This window comes from Anolis carolinensis, chromosome 4, assembly GCF_035594765.1.
Source record: "Anolis carolinensis isolate JA03-04 chromosome 4, rAnoCar3.1.pri, whole genome shotgun sequence".
NCBI classification, from domain to species: Eukaryota; Metazoa; Chordata; class Lepidosauria; order Squamata; family Dactyloidae; genus Anolis; species Anolis carolinensis.
This window is the reverse complement of record NC_085844.1, coordinates 129827443-129850747: the sequence shown is the minus strand read 5'-3', so window position 1 is coordinate 129850747 and position 23305 is coordinate 129827443. Positions and strand designations below refer to the sequence as shown.

The 23305-nt window shown below is 40.3% G+C and overlaps 1 protein-coding gene across 2 annotated transcripts; it reads left to right on the top strand.

Annotated features, from left to right (window-relative positions):
* Positions 1 to 1960: 1960 nt before the first annotated feature.
* On the top strand, positions 1961 to 22720 carry hsd17b7 (hydroxysteroid 17-beta dehydrogenase 7). Of its 2 annotated transcripts, XM_003225446.4 has the most exons (9): positions 1977 to 2154; positions 5967 to 6170; positions 7266 to 7358; positions 12172 to 12286; positions 17119 to 17313; positions 18712 to 18816; positions 19430 to 19486; positions 19899 to 19997; positions 22284 to 22720. In XM_003225446.4, exons 1-9 carry the CDS (start codon positions 2120 to 2122, stop codon positions 22416 to 22418), a joined length of 1038 nt encoding a protein of 345 aa, XP_003225494.2. In that variant the 5' UTR covers positions 1977 to 2119; the 3' UTR covers positions 22419 to 22720. The 2 variants fall into 2 exon arrangements, 1 of the variants encoding a protein (XP_003225494.2); XR_010005226.1 differs by lacking the exons at positions 17119 to 17313; positions 18712 to 18816; positions 19430 to 19486; positions 19899 to 19997; positions 22284 to 22720 and adding an exon at positions 11029 to 11155 and having other exon boundaries at positions 1961 to 2154.
* Positions 22721 to 23305: the final 585 nt, after the last annotated feature.

The window sequence follows — 23305 nt, the reverse complement described above, 5'->3', positions numbered from 1 at the left end:
TTGGGGACTGCCTGTATACACTTCAGGCTATTTAATATTCTTTTGTAATAATGGTATTCATTCGAAAATCAATATTTATTTTGCAAATGAAGCTTAAATATCAATGTACAGCTTTCCTTTCATTCTCTGTAAAGCCACATTGAACTGTTCTCATCAGTTGATATGTAAATAAGAATCTTTTTTTAAAATTACATCTTACTGCTTGTGTAAGAGGGTTGAATGAAAAGTAATGTCTCCTCCTTCATTACGTGGGTTTGGATGGGAATATTTTAATAAATCAAACGCAGAAATAATCCTTAGAATGTGCTATTTAACTATCACTGTTCATTTTTCCACATAATCACCAGACAATTGGATACATTTCTGCCAACGATGAACAAGTTTTCTGAAGCCGTCACAGAAGATGTCAACACTCTGTTTTTGCAACCAGCGTCTCACAGTACCTATTGTGCACAGATCTTCCGATAGCCAAGCAAAGCAATAATGACACCCACATGTTCTTGTGAAATGCCATCATGCTTGAAATTTCTCTCTGAGTGATACGACAATCATCCCGAATCAATCTGTCAACCTTTTGCTTGTGAAACTCAGTGGTTGCTGTCACAGGACGTCCAACTCTTTGTTTCTCACTTGAGTCAGATGTTCCCACCTCAACATCTTTAAACTTACTCACCCAACGACACACAGTACTCCCATCAACACAATCACCATAAACAGCTTGCATTCTCTGATGAATCTCCTATGGGGTGACATCTTCTGCTGTCAAGAATTCAATGACTGCATGTTGCTTAAGTTGCATTGACTGACCGTCTGCGCAGGGTTTCATACTTTGCACTTTAACAACACAACCCTTCAATGCTAAGGCTTCCCGCCAAATGGAAATATAGATGAGTGTCTACTGAACAAGCCAGTACCTGCCGCATACCAGTACTACCATCTGTTGTGGAGTTACGAAGGTGGAGGCATTAGTTTTCATTCAACCCTCGTATTTGCGTAGAGCTAGCCTTTGTTTGGGAGATGTTAACTGGCACTTGATTGCCCGGAAAACTCACAGCAACCTTGGCACTTGATTGTTTGCTGTCTGGAATTCCCCTCAGTGCTAATCAAGCTTGCTAATTGCAACATTCATATTACAATAGACAACAACAGAGTACCATGAGAAAACTTGTACAGTACTTGGCTGAAAACTTCTTGCTAATTCATAGGGGAAATGCCTTGATGTAACCCCTCATCACGATAAAGTAAAGAAGAAACTTCTGCCAATTGTGGAAACGTTTGTCCTTTGTGGCCCACAAGAATCAGCTTTAAGAGAAACAATGATTTTGGATCCATTACCTGCGAAGAACCTTTGCTCAATGGTAGTAATTCCAGGGCCTTCTTGAAATCTCTTGCCAGATCAGGAGACAATGGCCTGAAAAGTCATCTAGGTGGAAAAATGTTTCAACCCCTCCCAATGTTTTTTCTTGGTTGGGGGCCTGGCTGTGAATATTTGTTTCTTGCTGATGCCAGCTTCGCCTTAGCTGTGGAAGGATGCCTTGCTGTCATTCATCTTGCTCAGGGCCCTTCCACGCAGCTCTATAACTCAGAATGAACTGGGTTATCTGAGTCTGCACTGCCATATATTCCAGTTCAAACCAGATAATGTGGGATAAAATTCACCTGTGTGGAAGGGGCCTCAGACGATGCATTACATTGGCATCAAAGCCAACATTTCCCCACAGCGCCCCCTGGAGGCTGTCACTGGGCTCGGACATAGAGGCCGTTTGATAAGAGCGCTTAGCGTAGGGAATGACAGCCGGCTCAAGCGCGCCCAGCTCTCCAGCCAATGACACGCCCGGAACGGTAGGTGCGCCCCGCCCCCGCAACGCTCGCAGCCACTCCTGCGAAAGGGGCGGAGACAAAACTTCCCGCCCAGTCGGCGTCGGACTACCCTCACGCCACTCCGCCGTGCTCTAAGGTTCCTGGGGGGCGGCTCTGATTGGGTGAGAACGAGATGGGAGGCGTGCCTTTGCTTAGGCACCTAGGAGCGGGGGGCGTGGCTTGAACGGGGGTTGCTTTCCACAGCCGGCTCCGTCGACCTGCTTTCGGCGTCTTGGCGCGTCCTTCGAGGCAAGTGGCCATGCAGAAGGTGGCCGTCGTCACCGGGGCGAGCAGGTGAGGGAAAAGGCGGGAAGAGTCCTCCTCCTGTCATGAACTTTGGTGTATTAAGAACCTGGCAGCACTAACCTACGCAGGCACCGGCAAACTTTGGCCCTCCAGGTATTTTGGACTTCAACTCCCAGAAATCCCAGCCAGTTTACCAGCTGGCTCGGATTTCTGGGAGTTGAAGTCCAAAGCACCTGGAGGTCCAAAGTTTGCCCATGCCTACATGATAGTGTAGCCACCCAATCAGTGGAAAGGACCCAGAGTGGGAGGCAGGATGCTGAACTGACTGGACCTTTGGTTGTGGGTTATCTGCCTTGTTATTCTGGGTTATATGGCTGTGTGGAAAGGCCCAAAGTCGGATGTTTGTAACTCGAGGACTGCCTGTATTTTCAGGAGTCTTTAGCATATCTTGGTGTAGAGTCAGGTGAAGTGTTTAATACTTTTTAAACCCTCTTCTGGCAGTTGTTTGCTACTCCACTGTCCTGCACTCCGTTCATTTTGTGAGAAAACAATTTCTTCAGTCAGAGGACCCAACCCATCCCTGATCTCAGGGACACAATAAGGGTTGTTCATGTACTACACTTGGGCCCCTTCCACACAGCTGTATAAAATCCGCATTGAACTGGAATATATGGCAGTGTGGATTCAGATAACCCAGTTCAAAGCAGATATTGTGGATTATCTGCCTTGATATTCTGGGATATATTGCTGTGTGGAAGGGCCGCAAATATGCCTTCGTTCTCCTTGCAACTGATTGATAGGATGTCTCTACATTCATTTATATCTGATTTGTAAAAATATAGTGTTTTGTTACATTTTTTCCAAACTTTTAAACCCCTCTTAGGCCCCTTCCACACAGCTGAATAAAACCCCACATTTTCTGCTTTGAACTGGGATATATGGCAGTGTCTCAGATAACCCAGTTCAAAGCAGATATTGTGTATTATCTGCCTTGATATTCTGGGTTATATGGCTGCGTGGAAGGGCCCTTATGACTGTTCCACACAGCTGAATAAAATCCCACATTTTTGTTTTGAACTGTAATATATGACAGTGTGGACTCAAATAACCCTGTTCAAAGCCGATATTGTGGGATTTTCTGCCTTGCTATTCTGGGATATATGGCTGCGTGAAAGGGCCCTTAATTAATTCGAAATTAGGTGTCATTAGAAGTATCTGAAGAGAAATATGGTTTTAGGGATAATGTTTTGCTAATAAATAATCTTCCTTGCAGAGTCAGTTTCAATTTTGTCCAGTCTCTCAATTTCTTCTTAATATATTTAAAGAGTTATACAGTAGAGTCTCGCTTATCCAACCTTTGCTCATCCAACGTTCTGTATTATCCAACGCAGTCTGCCTCCTGCCCGGATCCACAGCTATTTCTCTAGGCAGCAACACGCAGCGGGCCAACACGCCCAATAATAACACAAGTGCAGCCACGGTCCCAAAGAAGCGGCAGACTTGTTGTAAAACATGATGTTTTGGTGCTTAATTTGTAAAATCATAATGTAATTTGATGTTTAATAGGCTTTTCCTTAATCTCTCCCTATTATCCAACATTTTAGCTTATCCAAGTTCTACTGGCTTGTTTATGTTGGAAAAGTGAGACACTACTGTAATTGTGTTACAATATCGTTGGCCCTCCACATTAGTGGGTTTAACTTTTGTGGATTTCTTTATTTGCAGATTTGATTCTTATGTTCTTTCAGTCAGCAATATTAGTGTCCATAGACAGTCTCCTAGCCTCTCAGTGGCTGGCAGGTGTCTGTATAACCCAGTCTGTTTTGAGAGAAGCTCTGGTTCATCCCGTTTGGACTACTGCAACGCTCTCTACGTGAGGTTGCCTCTGAACACGGCCCGGAAGCTCCAACTAATACAACGGGTGGCAGCCAGATTAATAACTGGGGCGGCATACAGGGAGCGTACCACCCCCCTGCTAAGCCAGCTCCACTGGCTGCCGATATGCTACCGAGCCCAATTCAAAGTGCTGGTCTTGACCTATAAAGCCCTAAACGGTTCTGGCCCAATCTACTTGTCCGAACACATCTCCTCCTATGAGCCAGGAAGATCCCTAAGGTCATCTGGTGAGGCCCTGCTCTCGGTCCCGCCTGCCTCACAAGCGCGGCTGATGGGAACGAGGGACAGGGCCTTCTCAGTGGTGGCTCCCCGGCTGTGGAACACCCTCCCCAGAGATATACGGCAAGCCCCAACCCTTTTGAGTTTTAGAAAAGCCTTAAAAACATGGCTATGTGCCCAGGCTTTTAACGAATAAATGATAAAGACGACCCAGACTGTTATATGGATAAAGTAGGAGGATATTGGACAAACGGATTTTAAGCATATGATTTATGTTTTATATTTTATACAGTATTTAACTGGTTGTAATACATTTTATATGTTGTTTTAATGATGTGTCGGCATCGAATTGTTGCCAACTGTACGCCGCCCTGAGTCCCTTCGGGTGAGAAGGGTGGGATAGAAATATTGGAAATAAATAAATAAATAAAATAAAACAGTTCAAGAGGATTGTTATTTTTATGTAATTAAAAATACTCATTGGCTATAGTCACAAGATTGTACTCAACAAACATTAGCATATTGGTTACTGGTGGTGCATACTTCTTTATTGTGTCTGCTTGAAGTTGCTATTGTTTGTCTTCATTTCTGCTTATGCCGACCCTAAGTGTCTACCCTATCTTGGGGTTTCCTTGGCAAGATTTGTTCCAAGGAGGTTTGTCTTCACCTTTCTCTGAGAGAATATGACTTATCCGTGACAATCCAGTGAGTCTCCATCACTGAGCAGAGATCAAAACCATAGACGTCAAAGTTGTAGTGCAATTCTCAAACCACTATCATGACTGTCTCTGCCTGCAATAGGAATAGCTAAACAAACAATACATGCTATGTTTTCTGAATGCAGTTTTCTGAGCTGTTTGGCTGATAGCTAACCACAGAAAGATTTATGTTTTTGTTTACGGTTCTTCAGTGTGTTAGAAGAGAAACAAACCAAAGAGTGCCTACATTCATACACCATAGTAACAAACTGCTGAGCAAAGCTGAGAAAGTTGATGAGATCAGCAGTGAGTCACTTGAATTGCTTATTGAGAAAAATACACAAGCAGTGATTTAGTTTTGTTAGATGTAGTAGTTTTAGCATTATATTATGTAAAATCTGCTTTTTGTATTGTCTTTTTTCTGAATATATTTTTTAAAATCACCATCTTTAAGAATGATTGGGACTGGATTATCTTTTCACAGCAACAGTGGGACAAATTTCAACTATTGCATTTGTTAATTAGACAAAGAATGCTGTTAAAAGTATAAGCATGGTGATATAGCTTTATCTAAAGGGAGTCGGATTAAAAAGGGGTAAAAATCAACAGGCAATGAGTGTGTAGACAGTCCTAGTAGTTGTGTGGCTAGTATTTGTTTATTAATGTAAGCAAGTTTGGGGTTAGTGTGTTTGTTTTTAGTTTTATTGGAGGTAGTATTAGGGTAATATATTATGGGAAAAATTACAGGCGGGAGGTGGGTAGTCACCTGAAGGAAGGAGAGTTTCTGATAATCTTTTGTTTTTAAAATTGAAGTGACATCTTAGCAATTTATAATGTAGCATCCAGGTCCTGATTTTTCACTTCTTTCCCAGTTCTGTTGTTTTGATACAGCTTTGTTACCCAGTATGTTTTTCAGCATATATTCTGCATTTTGAGTTGGGAGATGGATGAATGCCCACAGCAAGATAATAAATGTTAAAAAAAAAACAACTTCCATGTGTCCGGCTTGATTCTTAGTGCCTTAACCATGTGTTTTTACTATTGCAGTGGGATTGGTTTTGCACTGTGTACACGCCTCCTCCAGGAAGATGCCAGCCTCCATATATGCTTAGCTTGCAGAAACATGGAGAAGGCCAATGCAACCCGTGACAAACTGTTGTCCCACTTTTCCAAAGTAGACATCAGCATTGTTCAAGTAGATGTGGGCAAGCTGGACTCTGTCCTGCGCGCAGCTAAAGAGATCAAGATAAGGTACGCAAGAAGGCACTGAGATGAGCTTCCTGTTGTTCAATAAAGAGTTTCTCCCTTCCTTGTCCATTCAAATTGTTTCCTCAGCTTTTCAGGCTGTGCCAGCATTGCAGGTTTTTGCTATGAAGCCTTGACCTTGGATTAATTTCAAAATAGTATCCATCCGCTTGTAGCAAACTATTGTCTAAAAGGTTACTCTTTTAAAGACAAAACTAGACATTCTCATGCCCACCTTTTCCCCTCAAACACATAGATAAGGAAAAATAACTTGGAAAAGACGAAGGACACATGGCTTCTTGGTGCCCAAGTCCTAGACTGTAGTTTGCAGCCAAATTTTACTTTTTCCTTGATTCTGAACTAAGCAACCCCAAGCTCTACACTATTCAGATTTACAGTATACCATGGTGGCTTTGTATCTGCTAGATGGAACATACACATAATTCTTTAAGTTAAAGTATAATAAGCAAGGTTACAGCAAGCGTCCCGCCAATGTAGCCAAATGTAGTTGGAATAATTTTTTCTTACTTTCATTAGATTGGGGGCCAAAACTGTTCAGAGAATGTACCATGCAATAATACACAATGTCTTAGACCAAGATGAGTTCTTACAATAAAAAGAGTAAAGTAATAAAATATTTCTAATTCTAGGTAGAAATCCAATATTTATATACTCTCATATGATAACACTTTTGCAAAAAGAATATAAATATGTGAGGGAGAATCGTTTACCCTGTCCTCCTGACATAAAAGTTTTTTTGTGAGTAGAGATGTTCAAGTGGGAGATCACTCTGACATGCACTGAAACTATTTGCCAGCAACCTGAAATAATACTGTTGAAGACAAATTTGATCCTTCAGTTTGGCCCCAAACTTCCTGTTAAAGAAGTATGTGGAAAACCACACTTTATACTGTATTACATTTTGTTTATTTGTCTGATTAATTTTTTAACTGCCTTGTAAGACTACAGTCTTCCAGAGTTGGCTTACAATATTAAGCAGTTCTGGTGTTCATTGTCTTTCTCTACTTACTATAACTTGGTGTCGTTTTCACTGTGGCATTGCAGATATTGCAATAACCAAGTGTCACTTTCATTGTGTAGATTTCATCGTTTGGACTATCTCTTCTTGAATGCCGGGATCATGGTAAATCCACGTGTCAGTTTCTGGGCATTTTTACAAGGCATCTTCTCCAGGTATTATATAACTCTCTGGTTAGGTGCAGTTTCCTTTTCTTCTGCCATTCTGGATGGGAGGGAAGAATTCAAAGGACATTACAGGACAGAGGACCGTGGCCACAGTTTTCTGTCTTGGAAACCTAAAACCAGAGTTTAGGTCATGAACCTCTCTCTGAGACGGAATCCTGCAATGTGATGCTTTCTACTATGTAGGGAGCCCGGTGTGACATGAGATTGCCCTCTGCATTTCTAGTTCCTTTGTACACATGCAATACAGTTCGAGCATACAAGCTAGTAGACTATTCACAAAAGTCTACAAATCTGTGTGTTTTATAAATACTTGTTTCTCATAGGCAGAAAGCATACTGTGAATTAAGCAAGGACTGGAGATTCAGTAAAATTGGCCTGGCCTCTCCTATTAATCCCCCCCCCCCCCAACACACACACACACAAAGATCCAAGACCAGCAATGGACTGTTAAACCCTGGTCTGCTGTGCTTGCACCAGAAGTTTTGTCAGGTTTCTGTTGCTAAAGGACCTTTGCTCTTCATCCCTGCATCTTGAAAACTTGGCTCATGCATAGAAGAGACACAGGGGCCTTTTCCAGAGCTTTTTCTGTTTCAGATCACATTTAGGTTAGAAGACATGGCCCTTTGTCTGTGTCTCAGTTGGAAAAAGTGCTTGAGGGCCAAAATGAAAAGGAGAAAGTTTTTAAGATGAAAGACTATATAAAAAACTTTTAAGAGTTAATTAGACTTTCAATGATGTGTCTAGAGTAGCTATAGAGTTTTGTATTAACCTTGCCATTCCTAATGTGACATCCAGTGTCATTCACAGGAAACCTATCAGGCCTGCCACTAGATATGTATCTTCTCCCTTCCATCTTCTTCAAATCTCCTTGCAGATGACTAGGCTTTTCTTTCTATAGCTTACTATCTTTTCTTCAAGAGCAGCAGCTAAACTGACTATGAGCTACCAAGCAAAATATCACCTTTTTGAGAAGGCCAGTAGCTAGCTATGATTCGTATACAGTGCCCTGATAAATTTATGTGGGATATTTGCAATATTTTAAAAGGTCGTACCTAAACAATTCACCAGCAGTATTTTTAATTCCACTGAAAGATGTGTAACTATATTAGTTTATGGCTCTTGAAGTAAATCAGAGGCATAGGGAGGGTGTCAAAAGTACTCATTTACTAGACTTATAGCAGTTCTGATACAATATCTAGAGCAGGGGTCCTCAAACTTTTAAAGCAGAGGGCCGGTCCACAATCCTTCAGACTGTTGAGGGGCCGAATTATCATTTGGGGGGGAAAACGAACAAATTCCTATGCACACTGCACATATGTTATTTGTAGTGCAAAAAACAACAATAACAATGAAAGAACAATACAATATTTAAAAATGAAAATAATTTTAACCAACATAAACCTATCAGGATTTCAATAGGAAGTGTGGGCCTGCTTCTGGCCAATGAGATAGTCAGGTTAATTAGGATTGTTGTTGTTGTTGTTGTGTGTCTTCAAGTCATTTCAGACTTTGGGCAAGCTTAAGTCCAAAATTATTTATTTATTAATTTACTACATTTATTTACTACATTTATATCCCACCCTTCTCACCCCGAAGGGAACTCAGAGCAGCTGTATGTACATACAGTATATTATATTATTAGCATAGCACAATATTAGCATTATATATTACTACATTGAACTATACCACTATACTGTAATATTATATGTAATGTATAACATATAATTAATATTATATGGTATTATTATTAGTATTACATTGTATAAAATGATAATATTATTATCAATATCATATGTATATACAATATATTATATTATTAAAACGGATATAAAAATATTATATTATAAATGAGGGCGGGGGCCAGGTAAATGACCTTGGAGGGCCGCATCCGGCCCCCGGGCCTTAGTTTGGGGACCCCTGTTCTAGAGTATGATGAGGATCATTTTTCCTGTCTCCATTTTCCATATCATTTTCACTGCATACTCTTGCTCATAGCTTTCATGGTCTTAGACTAGCTTCTTGCTCACATTTTCACCATTCTATGGGCAGCCTTCTGGCTAAACCTAAGATTTCTCCTTCTCTCCCTTATATGCCCTGCCTTCTTGCATCCTTTTCTCATATGTTATTTGGAGTATTGCAGAGGGGCAAATGCATTCATTTGATCTCACACTCAAGCAGCAGCCAAGACTTGCCTGCTTTGGACCTATTCTGTTACTCTTTTCCACCAGTCTTTGTTCCCTTTGTATTATGTTCATCTTTTCCCAAATAAAAGAAGAATGCAATGCAATCTGTTCAAGCTGAAAGTCTACAAGAGGGATTCCTCTTCACTTCATGTAAGGCATTGTATTTTAATTTAAAAATATGGCACTTGTTAACATAATTAATAACAGATACTTCTAGAAACTATCCAGGATTGCACCCTGGGAATTTCCTCTTCTATTTTCTTCCCCTTTTCCCTGTCCCAGGAAGCATAGTAATAGAACTTCCCTTCATCTTGAATTGTACATGGAACTGCCTGAGTCTGTATCTAATACTCTAAAAGGAGTCTGTGAGATCTTCTTGGCTTTTTTGGTGGCAGATCTTGAGGTTGTTTTTGGGATGGTAATACTTCCTGTACTTTTAAGTGAGATCAGTCACCCTCAAACTATAGCCCTACAACTGTTTGAGCCTCCTATTCCCAGAATTACAGATAATTGAACAAGCTGGCTAGGGCTTCTGGGAGTTAAGGGCCAAAACATCTGGAGCGCAACAGTTTGAGGATGCCTGAGTTAGACTACCACAAACATACCCTTCAAATTTGGTGAGAATCCATCCCATCTGATTTCTAAGAAAAGTGGATGGCATGTTTATCATGTAGTTTACATCAGGGCTTCCCAAACATATTTTCCAAACATTATTGAAATTCATTCAGTTTGTTAACACATGATGTGGTAACGAATGGACTGAAAAAATTATTTTATTTATATTGATAATCCTGGGATTGTCTGGATCATTTGAGATCCTGCAGGTCTGTGCAGTGCTTGTATAGGGTTAATGTTTTTTTAACAGCTTTTTTGGGGGAGATTTTTTTTCAAAATTATTATAAATAGTGCTACACAGAATTATACAAACATTCAAAACATTTTCCATTGGTAAGACATGTTTACATTATTACCCCCTTTTCTCCCTCCTGTATAGGATTAATGTGAGTGAAATTGGGTGTAAGTGAAGATGGTGCTTCTGTCTGTATATACTTTTACAGAAGCTAGCATTTCAGGGCGTGCATCTTTTTTTTCATCCCGCTATAGGAAAAGCTTGTCTGCCAAAATTTCTTGTTATGCATAACTGTCTAAGACATAACAGTTTGTTTCTTTCTGCTCTCTCTGTATACTATTTTGTGTGCTTCTCAGTTATCCAAGTTACAATCTCTTAAAATTATCTTCATAATTTACCTGCATTCTTTTTTTTTGTTTGTCCCTAAAACTGGGAAAGCACACACATTTGAGATATGGGAATGCTGTTATATTGCCTTATGTGAAGCCTGCTTCGTGTTCTGTTTAACCACTGTCATGCATTGACCTAGTGCGCCCAGGGACAAGTCCTAAAGTGGTTTGCAACCTAACCTGTAACCTAACAGGTGTCTGTTTTATTTACCCTTGTATCCGGCTTTTCCTCTAAGGAGTTCAAAGCAACACATATTGAATTCCCGAGTGCTCTCCTATCCAAACACTGACCAGGCCTAATCCTCTGTAGCTACAGTGATGGAACATCCTCAAGTGGAACAAAATGAAGTCCTCTTATGCCCAGTATGTGCTACTTCATTTGTAATATGGGAACTACATTTTGCCTTGTTTTTATATAGCAAGGTTTATTTGCACAGTGTGCACAATAGTCTTAATCTTGTTTGTCATGATGATGAGCCTTCAAAGTAGGTTTCCCCTGATTTATTGCTGAGGAATCAGTCGCTACATCTAGTTCCTTGTCCTAAGTATTGGTTGCATAAGGATCTCTTTGGCAGAAGCATGGAAACCTACTTCTGCATCTGCTGTATACTCTATTGGCCCATGCCGATGTGAAATCATCCATCTATTTTTAAGTGTTCTGCCAATTGTATGTCACTGCTGCCTGTAGGAGAAATGGGCACTGAGCCATAAGTACCATCCCTTACACCACAATAATCGCTAAGTATTAGCTGCTGTGTTGTTGTTTTTTAAAGAAATCCTTGTTCTACAACAGCAGAGGCTATCCATTTGACTTGCTTCAGCTTCAATCTAGGGATTCAGTTAGATGTTTTTGAAATTCCACCCCAGATTTTATGTTTACACTGCTAAAAAGAACAAAAAGAGCCTGGTTGACTGTGATGGATGGTACTTTTAGTTTAGCAGAGTCAGCAATTGTTCAGAGGATATTGGTCTGCAGCTTCTAGCTAATCCTCCCCATTTAATGATTCTTTTCTAATAGAAAGTCAGGTGCCTCCAGAAAACTCAACTAGCATGAACATTGCAATTTAAAAGCCAATTGACTGTTCAATGTGTCAAGTAAAAGTCTCTCCAGAATTCTTACTTCATCCCCATAATTCTCACTATAGTCTTATCAAAGGGAGTGAGTGCTGAAGATTCACTTGGTATCAGTAATGGTTCTGGGACATAGTTTTAGAACCACAATTTTACCAATCTTCAAGAAAAAAGCCTTAATATTAAATTAGCATTTCCATTGGAAATGACGAGTACATTCTTTTCTTTATTCATACAGATATGTAATTGTCTTTAGTGATAGCCCTCTTTTCCAAAAACTGAGCAGTATACTGTTGTCCTTCTTTCAGGAGAGCCCTCAGGATGCTGACCACAGCCGAGGGCCTGATGAGCCAGGAGGACAGAGTCACTCCAGATGGCCTGCAGGAGGTCTTTGCAACAAATTTATTTGGACATTTTGTACTGGTATGGACATTTTGATCTACTATAAGTCTTATATATCTAAGGGATTATGCACATACTATTTCGATTTGTTGTATAATCAGTCATTCTGCATCATGATAATTTTAGAATATTATCCAGAATATGAGAGAGCTAAAAGCGAGTAGGTGTAAAGCTATTACTTTTCTGTAGAATCATAGAATTGGAAGACACCACAAGGACCACCCCCTATCACCCTCCAAGGCTGAGTGGAGATGGTGGAAGAGGGAATTTGAGCTTGTTTGGCTGAAAGCACTAACAAGTAGGATGCCGAAATATAACTTCTTTAGACTAGAACAGCATTCTCACACTCCAGCCCTTAAGCTGTTTGAGCCTCCAACTCACAGAATTTTGACCACTGAATAAGCTGGCCAAGGCTTCTGGGAGTTGGAGGCCAGAGTTTGAGGATGCCTGGACTAGAATGCCCAGAACCAGCAGCTGGTGAGTTCTGGAAGCTTACCAGTTCAGATGAAACTTGCATCATGGACTACTGGGGAAACATCTTCTGCTGGTCTCTAAATATTAAAATGAGTGGTTTTCCCAAAATCTGAATAAGTCATCTCTCTCTTCTTTCTTAGTAAGATTGGCCTATCCTGCAGCATTGTGCAATCTAATATTTCAGGTGTTATCTGTCTCTTTTTCACAATCAGATGTTTGCATAACAGAATATTAAATGCTGGGTTTGTGCTCACTAAGATTACTGTCCAACTTCAGAAAGTTAAACTTGATTATCGTTGCTACTCCTTCCTCCCAGCAAATAATTACTGTAATTAAGCATCAATCCGTTGCTGGAATTAATATTTTTCATTAAAGACCTCTGAGCTAGATCAAGGACTTGAATGATGTCTCCCTTGAACAGATGACCACACATTCATGCAGTGGTGACGAACCTATGACATGCGTGCCAGAAGGGGCATGCAGTGTCCTTTCTCCTGGTGCGTATGCTACTGCCACCCCCCACCCCCCGCCCTCAGTTTGAGCACTCAGTCTCTAAAAGATTCGGTATCACTGTTCTAGACTTTAAGAAAGCTGATTTCAGTAAACCTAGGGGAGTACTTAGTGTGATCATATGATCAGGAATCCTAAAAAAGAAAGGAGTTCATGGTGGATGAGAATTTCTGAAACGCGAAATCTTGGAGGCACAGGTTCTAACAGGTGCAACGAGGGGAGGAAAGGGTATCTAAAGAAACCAGAATGGATGTCTAAGGAACTACTGAGGATATCCTTTAGGAGTAGGAAATGGAAATAAATATGGTAATAATAGGGACATGTGGAAGAAATGGAAAAAATAAGAAATCACCAAAGAGGAATTAAAATGAGCAGCCAGCATGGGTAGGGAGAAAGTTAGAAAAGCCAAAGCACAGATTGAGTTCAGAACTGACTAGAGAGGTTAAAACCAATTAAAAGGGCTTTTCTCATTATGTCTGTAGCTAAAGGAAGAACAAGGAAATAGCAAGGCCACTGCATACAGGGGAGGGCAAAATGTTGCCAGGGGACAAATAAAACGTAGCCCAATAATAATAATAATAATAATAATAATAATAATAATAATAATAATAATAATAATAATTATTATTATTATTATTATTATTATTATTATTTGTTTCTAACCTGCCCTCTCACCTCAAAGGGACTCTGGGTGGCTTCCAAAAACAAAAATGGCAAACATTCAGTGCCATATACAATGACAAATAGAAATAAATCAGAAACAAATGAAAATGAATGGTTAAAACAACAGTTAAAAATAAGCCAATAAAACAACCTAGGCGAATAAGCTGATACAATTTGTATAAAAATATAAAAGTATACAAATATAAAACATGGCTCTCCAATAAGTTAAGGTCATATAGTCAGTACTCAACATCTTCTTTGCCTCAGTCTTTTCCCAAAAAGGTAAATAGTGATCAGCTTGGAGATATTGGAGCAGATGATACAATAGGGGAAATGCAACACAAAATAGATTATTTATTTATTTATTTATTTACTGCATTTATATACCACTTTTCTCACCCCTGGGGGGACTCAAAGCAGTTTACAACATAATGGCAAAATTCAATGCCAACCATACATGTGAAAACATAACAAACAGATCAAATCATAATCAATAAAATGAACAACATTAGGTGTACTTATCGAACAATTCAAAAATAACAAAAATAGAAATTTAAATATATAAATCAAACATTTAGGACATGTTTGCTAATAGATCTAATATTAGTAAACAGTTAAAACATTAAATGTAAAAAGGCACTTTGTGACATGCCAACAGGGCAGATGTAGTGCCAGAGTGTTTAAAGTGCTGGCTGAATTAGAATTATTATATTACACAATTCCACAAGTTAAAAAGGACCAAGTTAAAAAGATTTGGTTATCATTCCCCTCCCCCATCTGCCTCCCGATTCCCTCCCCATCATGTCTAATCCCAGTCTTTATGCCCTTCCAAATATTCCCAAATTATCACAAAAAAGGACTCCTCTGGACACTGTTCAGGCACAGCCCAGGTCTTCATGGGGGGCGGGTGGTGTAAACTGTGATATGAGGTCCTTGGGGAAGTAGGTGGGGGTGTTTTTTCTCGTGATGGTGAGGTGTCTCTGTCCATGTTGGTAAAAGTCCTGGAGCACCAATATCTTATTGGTTGGCTTAACATAGGTGGATTGCACATGAACCCAGAGTCTCGAGCTTGTCTAGTCCACAAGTCTTGTCCAACCCACTCCACCCCAGACCCAAACTAAAATAGCCCAACCCACCCTGAACCCAAAAAGACCCTCCAAGACACCCCCCCCCTACGCAAATCCTTGCAAAGGCGATGGTAAAATTTCCCGAACCCAAAAACTAACAAAGACTATGGTAAGTCTCTAATATGAAATTGCACACCTGCAAGACAGGGTGCGACAAAAGGCCAGTGATGGCGTTTTTATCTGCTGCTGGCTTCAGGTGAGATAACACATCTGTGGGGACCACGCCCAGTATGTTTGGTGAGGCTGGCCCCAGGCAGAAGTTCTAAAGTAGAGCTCTCACCCTCTGGCTGCCTCTGTTGCTCAGCAAAGATAAAGGAGCAGTACTGGGATATCAGCCCATTTTAAATGAATTCAGGTCTCCAGGACCAGATGTATTACACCAAAGGATATTAAAAGAACTGGCAAAAGAAATTTCAGAACTACTTCTGAAGTTTCAGAAGACTGGAGGAAGGCAGAAGTTGTCCCCACCTTCAGAAGAGGCCTGGGGAGGGGAAGGACCCAAACAATTACTGCCCAGTTAGCCTGACATCAATACAAGGAAAGATTTTATTGCAGTTCATTAAACAAACCTTCTATAAGCACTTAGAAAGGAATGCCATACTCACAAAGAGTCTACCTGGGTTTCTTAAAGACAAACAATGCCAGAATACCCACCTCTCTTTTATAATAGAATTACAAACCTGGTAGAGGAGTCCTGTGGATGTAGCATATCTTGATTTCAACAAGGACCACATGATATTCTCGCAAATTCCACAGATTCCACAATGTTACTGATAGGTGGATTGGGAATTGGTTGTCTGGCTGAGCACAGAGGGTGCTTACGAATCTTGGAGAAAAGTGACCAGAGGGGATCTGGATGATAGAATAGAAATAGAATTTGCGGATGATTTCAAATTGGGAGGGAAAGCTAATATCCCAAAGAGCAGGATCAGATTCCTAAAGGATCTTATCAGATTAGAGTGCTGAGCCAAAACTACCAAAATGAATTTCAACAGGAATAAATGTATGGTATTACACATAGACAGAAAACCCCTCAAAATGTGCACATATAGGATGGGTGAAATCTGGCTTGACAACAGTCTATGGGAAAGGAGTCTAGGAGTCTGACTAGACCACAAACTGAACATACATTAACAGTGTGATGCAGTAACTAAAAAACCCACTGTGATTCTAGCCCATATTAATAGGAGTATACTGTCCAGATTGAGAGAAGTAATAATCCAACTCTATCCTGCTTTAGTCAGACCTCACCACATCTTCCAGGTCTGCGATTCTATATGAACCCCGAACTAAGCCTATGTATCATGTGATTTACCCTAATGTATGGAGTTAAATGTTTTAATTGTTTTAATTGCACTTTAATTTTTATTTTACGTATTTAATTTTTTTGTACTCTGATGTTTTAAAGGCATTGAATTGTTACTATGCTGTGAAGCCGCCTTGAGTCCCCCTAGCAGAAAAGGCATGGGGATTGTGAGAGGCACAGAGACAGTCTGTTTCCCACTGCACTAAAGTATATGTAAAGAGAATGAAGTTTTAACTGTTTTTTTCTGAAATGGAACTACTAATCTCAAGTACTTAAGTTTGATTGTGTCTCAGCTGTCAAAGGCAAAAACCTTTTATGCCAGGCCAGTAGAGTTGCTGCATTTTTATTCTGAATGGGTGTCAGAAATTATTGGAGCTATGCTAGACAAAGAGTTGGTTCTGATCTTTTTTCCTTTTCACAAATAGGACTTGTAAACAAGATTGAAATCTCTTTTGAACAGGATACTTTGGACCATAAAAGTGAATAATATTCAGTTAAACTCTTAATTATGTATGCATAACAATAACATTTTGTTTTCAGGTATACTCTTTCTTATGTAGAAAACAGTTACACTAACATTATTCCTTGGGACAGCAGTGCTGCGCCAATAGGAGGGCCTTGGCCAGTCTTTGCAGCGGTTGTCCACTCTGCCAGAATGTGTGTGATGTTAAAAATCACTCAACACGCTTCAAATCAGATCACATTTGTTCATAGGTTCAGATGTTGAATTGACTTGGATCCTAATAAAAACCTTTTTTGTTGTTTTTTTCTAGATTAGACAGCTGGAACCTCTGCTTTGTTGTACGGAAACACCCTCCCAGCTTGTCTGGACTTCCTCAGTCAATGCCCATAAGAGAAACTTCAGGCTTGATGACTTCCAACACAGCAGAGGCACAGAGGCCTATAGTTCCTCTAAATATGCTACAGACCTCACAAGTGTGGCTTTAAATAAGCACTTCAATAAGCGGGTGAGAATTCATGTTAACAGGCTCCTTCATGCTCAGGGCCTCCGGATATTTTTATTCCTTGAGCTTGGCTATGAAACTCATGGCATGGAGATATTCTGTATCTTGAAGACACCAGGTATGGATCCATGACATACTTCTTCCTCCTAAAAAAATATGTACCAACATTATAATACAGGCAAGAAAGCCATAAAGCAGGAAAGTAAGGAGATATCAGATATGTGGAAAGCAAACTATTAAGACTTTAAAGTATACAGTAAATGGAATTTCTTAGTCATCTTCAATACTCTGCCATCTTTCCAGTGCACTCACTTGGGATGGGGGAAATACTTCCAACGTACCAGGTATTGTAGGCTGCCATGATGATGTCTTGAATCCAGTATTTCTTTCAGTTAAAATTATTGTTGTCTGTCAATGAGAATGGGGCCATTTATCTGAACCTGGGGATTCTATGTAGACTGATCAGAAGCTGGTTCAGCAGGCTGCAATGGAACATGGGATGTACCCATTTTAGATTGTAGGGTAACGGAAGTTGAACAGTTACTGGTTGATGATTTTGATGATAGGATAAGGACCAACAAATTTTGGAGCCAATTCCTTTGAAGGTTGGATAGCTTTTAAATATTTAGTTGCCAGATACATTCGCTGGTCTACTTAAAAGTTTCACTGAGGTACGCATTTCCGGTTAGCGAACTGTTTGTAATCTATTTAGGCTTTGTGGAAAGATTTCTGATTTATTGGCTAATTCTGAGTTATTTTAGTGCCCCGTTCTGAGAGTATAGCCCCAGCAGATAGTTCTAATGGCAGTTCTGGGAATGGAATGAACTCCTGGCCATGCATAGCTCAGAAGGAAGTGATGCCTGTGCTAGAATGCACGGCCAAAATCTCTGGGCTATGGGGATTGTTTGAAAAGTAAATGTAGCACCCTTTTCATTCTTTTTCAGGGATGATCTGTAACATTTTGCTGATTAACTTGTTAAATTATTTGAACAGTAACCATCTCCTTGGAAAAGATCTGTGGAGGTAGAGAGTAGCTGTAGCATTTCTTCTCAGACATCTCTTCTTGTAGAACCGTTCTCTGGGCTTCAGACCTGCCAGAGGCTGAAGGGGGGGGGGGGGGGTCAGCTCTACTCCAGAAAGTGCTAGCACCCTCATGAGGGATCAACTCTACCTAAGGAGGTGTTAGAGCCTTAATGAAACTAACTGGTGATTATCTTTGGGTTAGTTTTTTCCATTCACACAAATAAAGAGCAGAAAGAACGCTGGTGAGGTGAACATTCCTACAAAAGCTGCTTCATCTGGTATCATCTTACATAGCAAGCACAAGCCACACCTAAGTGTCGTTTTTTGTGTCCACAGGGTTCATTTCTCTTTTTTTTCTTCCTTTTTCTCTCTACATAGGGCCTGTATTCTACTGTTGTATGTCCAGGTGTTGTGATGACCAACATGACATATGAAATTCTGTCCCCCTTTCTCTGGAAGCTGCTTTTCCCCATCCTGTGGTTGGTGAGTGTGCTGGCCTTCTGAAGCAGTAGTATGCCCTAAAGTATTTGGGGGGGGGGATAGGAAGCTACCCAAATTCAAGCATAAGAAAAGGCTACATGCATATATCAATGGTTCTATCTATTGCAAACAGTCTTCTGCAAAAGTCTTTTACTCTAGAACAGTGTTTATCAAACTGTGTCCCTCCAGGCATTTCGGACTTCAGCTCCTACCATTCCTAACATCTGGTTATAAACTGGCTAGGATTTCTGGGAGCTGAAATCCTGAATACCTGGAGGAGCAGAGTTTGAGAGACACTACTCTAGAGCAATAAGTGGTTGTCAGTGGGCTGTGTTAGTCTACATGATAGTGGGAAGTTTCCAGGAAAGAAAGAAAAAATGGCATCAAACGATATAATGATATTTGCCCATGGCATATTGGGGCAGAACTCTGCTTGTCCCTCACATTATGTAGCTTGTGAGTGCTTTTTCAGTGTTTCCTATTTGTAGTATGCCAGCTGTAGATATTTGGTGAGAAGGGATGGCAATCTTGCTTTACTTTTCAGAATGTCTTTATTGCCCTAATGCAACAGACTAAGAGAAAGATAATTACTTTCTTTCATTTCTCTCTCTGCTAGTTGCGTCTTTTTACTCCCACATATACACTGACGCCGTATAATGGAGCAGAAGCACAGGTAAGGTTGGTGTTTTTTTTTTGTATCCTTCTGCATATAAGCATTTTTTCTGCCATTATCATACATCAGAAGTAATAATCTCATAGCTGTCTTTTAGGTAAAAACCACATCAATTCAATTTATAAAGTTCTGCAATATTATTTCAGTCTTTCTGATAAAATCATTGTAAACACTTACAGTTACAATCTCTGAAGATGCCTGCCATAGATGTGGGTGAAATGTCAGGAGAGAATACTTCTGGAACCTGGCCATACAGCCCAGAAAACTCACAGCAACCCACTTATAGTCATTGTTCAATAATGATATTAGTCTATACCTTTTGTTAATGTCAAATCTCAATCTTAATGCTATATTGGGTCTCAAATGTGGTTGAGCATATTTTGAACGAGAACTGCTTCTATTCTCCATCTAGATTTGGTTAACGAAGCAGAAGCCTGAGTCACTAGACCCACTGGTGAAATACCATAGCTGCACCACAGTTTTTGGAAAGAACTATGTTGTGCTCCGTAAGGTAAATATGTAACATTGAGAGAATTGCATAGATTCTAGTTTCATTTGTTTTGTTGCTATAGCCTGCTCCATGTAGCTATGGACAATGCTGTCATCAGGTAGTCAATAAATAAGCAAAGTAATTCTTTCTTTACAAAATAATGAGTTTTTGAAAATGTAATTTTGCTACTTTCTTAATCATCCTGTATAATAAATTGTACAAAGAGAAAAGGGGGAAGGGGAAGTGTATAGGAATTAAGAGACAATTTGTGTAATGCAAAGGAACATTTTTATTATTGTAGCCGGGGAACATGGCAATGCCTTTGTTATTTGAAAAGGGCATTTGTTTGTTTTTGGATGTTAGGTAATATCAGTTTGGTCATATGTTATGCTATTTCTTAGAAAAAAATACTCAGTCTCTACTGTTGTTTTTTATGAATGCTCCCATTAGAAAATGCATAAGGCTGTGGGTGAACTGCAATTCCCAAAAATCTTGGGTCTCCCAAACCTCCCCCAGTATTCTCAGTTGACCATGTTGGGTCTGTGTGCCAAATTTGGTCCAGATCCATCATCTGCTGGGTTCAGTGTTCTCTGAATACGGGTGAACTATAACTCCCTGATTCTCAGAACAATCACCCCAAAACCATCCCAGTATTGATAGTTGGCCATGTTGGCTCTGAGTGGCAAGTTTGGTCAGATCTGACATTGGCTGGGTTCAGTGTTTTCTGAATACTGGTGAACTGTAACCCATATGCCAAAATTAATCACCCCCAAACCTCCCCCAGTATTCTCAGTTGGCCATGTTGAGTCTGTGTGCCAAGTTTGATCCAGATTCGTCACTTGCTGGGTTCAGTGTTCTCTGAATACGGGTGAACTATAACTCTCTGATGCCAAGATCAATCACCCACAAAGCCTGCCAGTATTCACAGTTGACCCTGTTGGGTCTGTGTGCCAAGTTTGGTCCAGATCCATCATTGGTAGGATTCAGAGGGTTCACGAAATATAGGTGACCAATAACTCCCAGAGATAAAGGTAATCATCACCTAAGTCCACCAGTATACCCAGTTGGTCAGGTTGAATTTGTGTGCCAAGTTTGGTCCTCATCCGTCAGCAGATGGGTCCAGTGTTCTCTGAATATGGGTGAACTATAACACCTGGATGTCAAGGTCTATCACTCCCAAACCCTGCCAGCAGGCCTGTAGCGAGGGGGGGGGGGGTAGGGGTTCAAACCCCCCCCCCCCCCGAAATTTTTCAAGTTATAAAAAAAATCTCGTTTACTCATGAATTTTAACTGGTTAACCAAATCCCCATGCTAAGTCTATGAGATGCAAAACATTAAGAGTCCCTCCAGGCACTATCTCAAGCAGATATTGACAGGTTTGTAGCGAGGAGGGGTATGTGCTAGGGGTTCAACCCCTCCCCCCCCCCCCCGAAATTTTCAAAACCTCTCCCGAATTTTTTTTCTGGCTACGGCCCTGCCCGCCAGTATGCAAATCTGGCCATGTTGGGTCTGTGTGGCAAGTTAGTTCCAGGTCCATCATTGGTATGGTTCAGAGTACTTTTAGATTGCAGGTGAACTATACATCCCAGTCCCTACAACTCCTATATATCATGGTGAATTCTCCCCAAACCTCTCCAGTATGTTCAGTTGCTAATCAATTCCTCTGTTTGCTGTGTACCATAGGAAAGAGTAGGAAAGGGTTAAGGGAGAGGCAGTGGGAGGGGTCATGCAAATGGCGAGAGAAAGGAACACTGGGATGTGCTGCTATAACCTACAACATCCTGAGTGGGAGTTACTTGCTGGCTCCATGTCACTGCGAACTATAGTCTGTTTGTGAAGGCCGGAAGCTGTCTGTGTTAGCAGACACCCGTGCCACATACACACATACAGATTTTCATTTTTATTATGTGTATAGATTGTAAGCCTTGAACTGTATTTCAGTTATTTTATGGCAGTTGTTTTTGTTTGTTGTGCAATGGGTTTATACCAGTGTTGTTTCCTTATAGTAATCATAGATTTTTTTTAAAATTTGTATTGTGTATGTGCTGTGGGAAGCAATGTCTAGATTTAATAAATCATCTAAAATCGTAGATTTAATTATAGAAGGGAGTTAATTTTAAATATTGGAGGATTTTATCAGTATGAAGGAACTTGGGAAAATATCCTTTTTTAGACTACAAGATTACAAGAATGCTGGATGGGAAATTCTGTGTGTTCTGTGCTAAAAAGAAAGGGGGCTCCTGTAAATGGGAGAAGCCAAGCCACCCTATAGATGTTTTTATCCCTACTGAATACTTTGTCTTTCAGATGGATGTCAGTGAAGATATGGCTGAGAAGCTGTATGTGAAGTTGTTGGACTTAGAGAAACAACTTTTGAAGAGTCACAAACCTTGCAGCATAAAAAATTTAGCCAGATCTGATTCTGATGGCAAAACTGTGTAGCATAGGGATTCTTCCACTGGAAGCAATGTGGGCCTACCCCCTTGTTTACCTTGGCAAAGCGGGCCGCTCTGTGTTGCTGGGATGGAGTTATGATGGAGTGCTGAAGAAAACCAAAAAATGCCTTATTACTGAGTTTCTGCTTGCCGTAGTACAGCACCCGCCTACTGTGGTTTTTATACATTAATTATTACTGTTTTTAATTCAGTGTAATGTTTCTCCTTCATTCTAATGGGTCTCCTGTATTCTGTGAGTGCTTTAGAAGGGGACATTTACCTCAAATAATAAAGAATTTGGAGGCCAGATGTATTCTTGCTTCATTGCATGGAATTATGCGCATGTGTACCATGGTGCTAGTATATCATGTAACTTTGGCTACATAACAGACTTGAACTCCAACAGATGCTGTGATTCGCTGCTTTACTGAGTGTTCAAACATAATAGTAATTTCCTATAGATCTAACTTCCTCAGCTCAATCCCACAAAACCATGTAATTTATAATTTAGTGAGGTGTTTAGAATTTTCTGTTGGAGAGCTCTAGTTCTCAGTCTTTGTTCCTAAAGATCAGGGGTCCCCAAACTAAGGCCCTCCAGGGTATTTTACCCGGCCCCTGCCCAAAACTTTATAGATTTAGGTACTTCCTAAGTCTGAAATGACTTGGAAGCACACAACAACAGTGAGGTCCAATTAACTTGACAATCTCATTAACCAAAACCAGGTCCACACTTCCCATTGAAATACTGGTAAGTTGATGTTGGTGAAAATTGCTCTTCATTTTAAATATTGTGGTGTTCTTTCATTTTTTGCACTACAAATAAGATATATGTAGTGTGCATAGGAATTTGTGTTTATTTCAGACTATACCCCCCCCCCCCCCAACACATCAGTC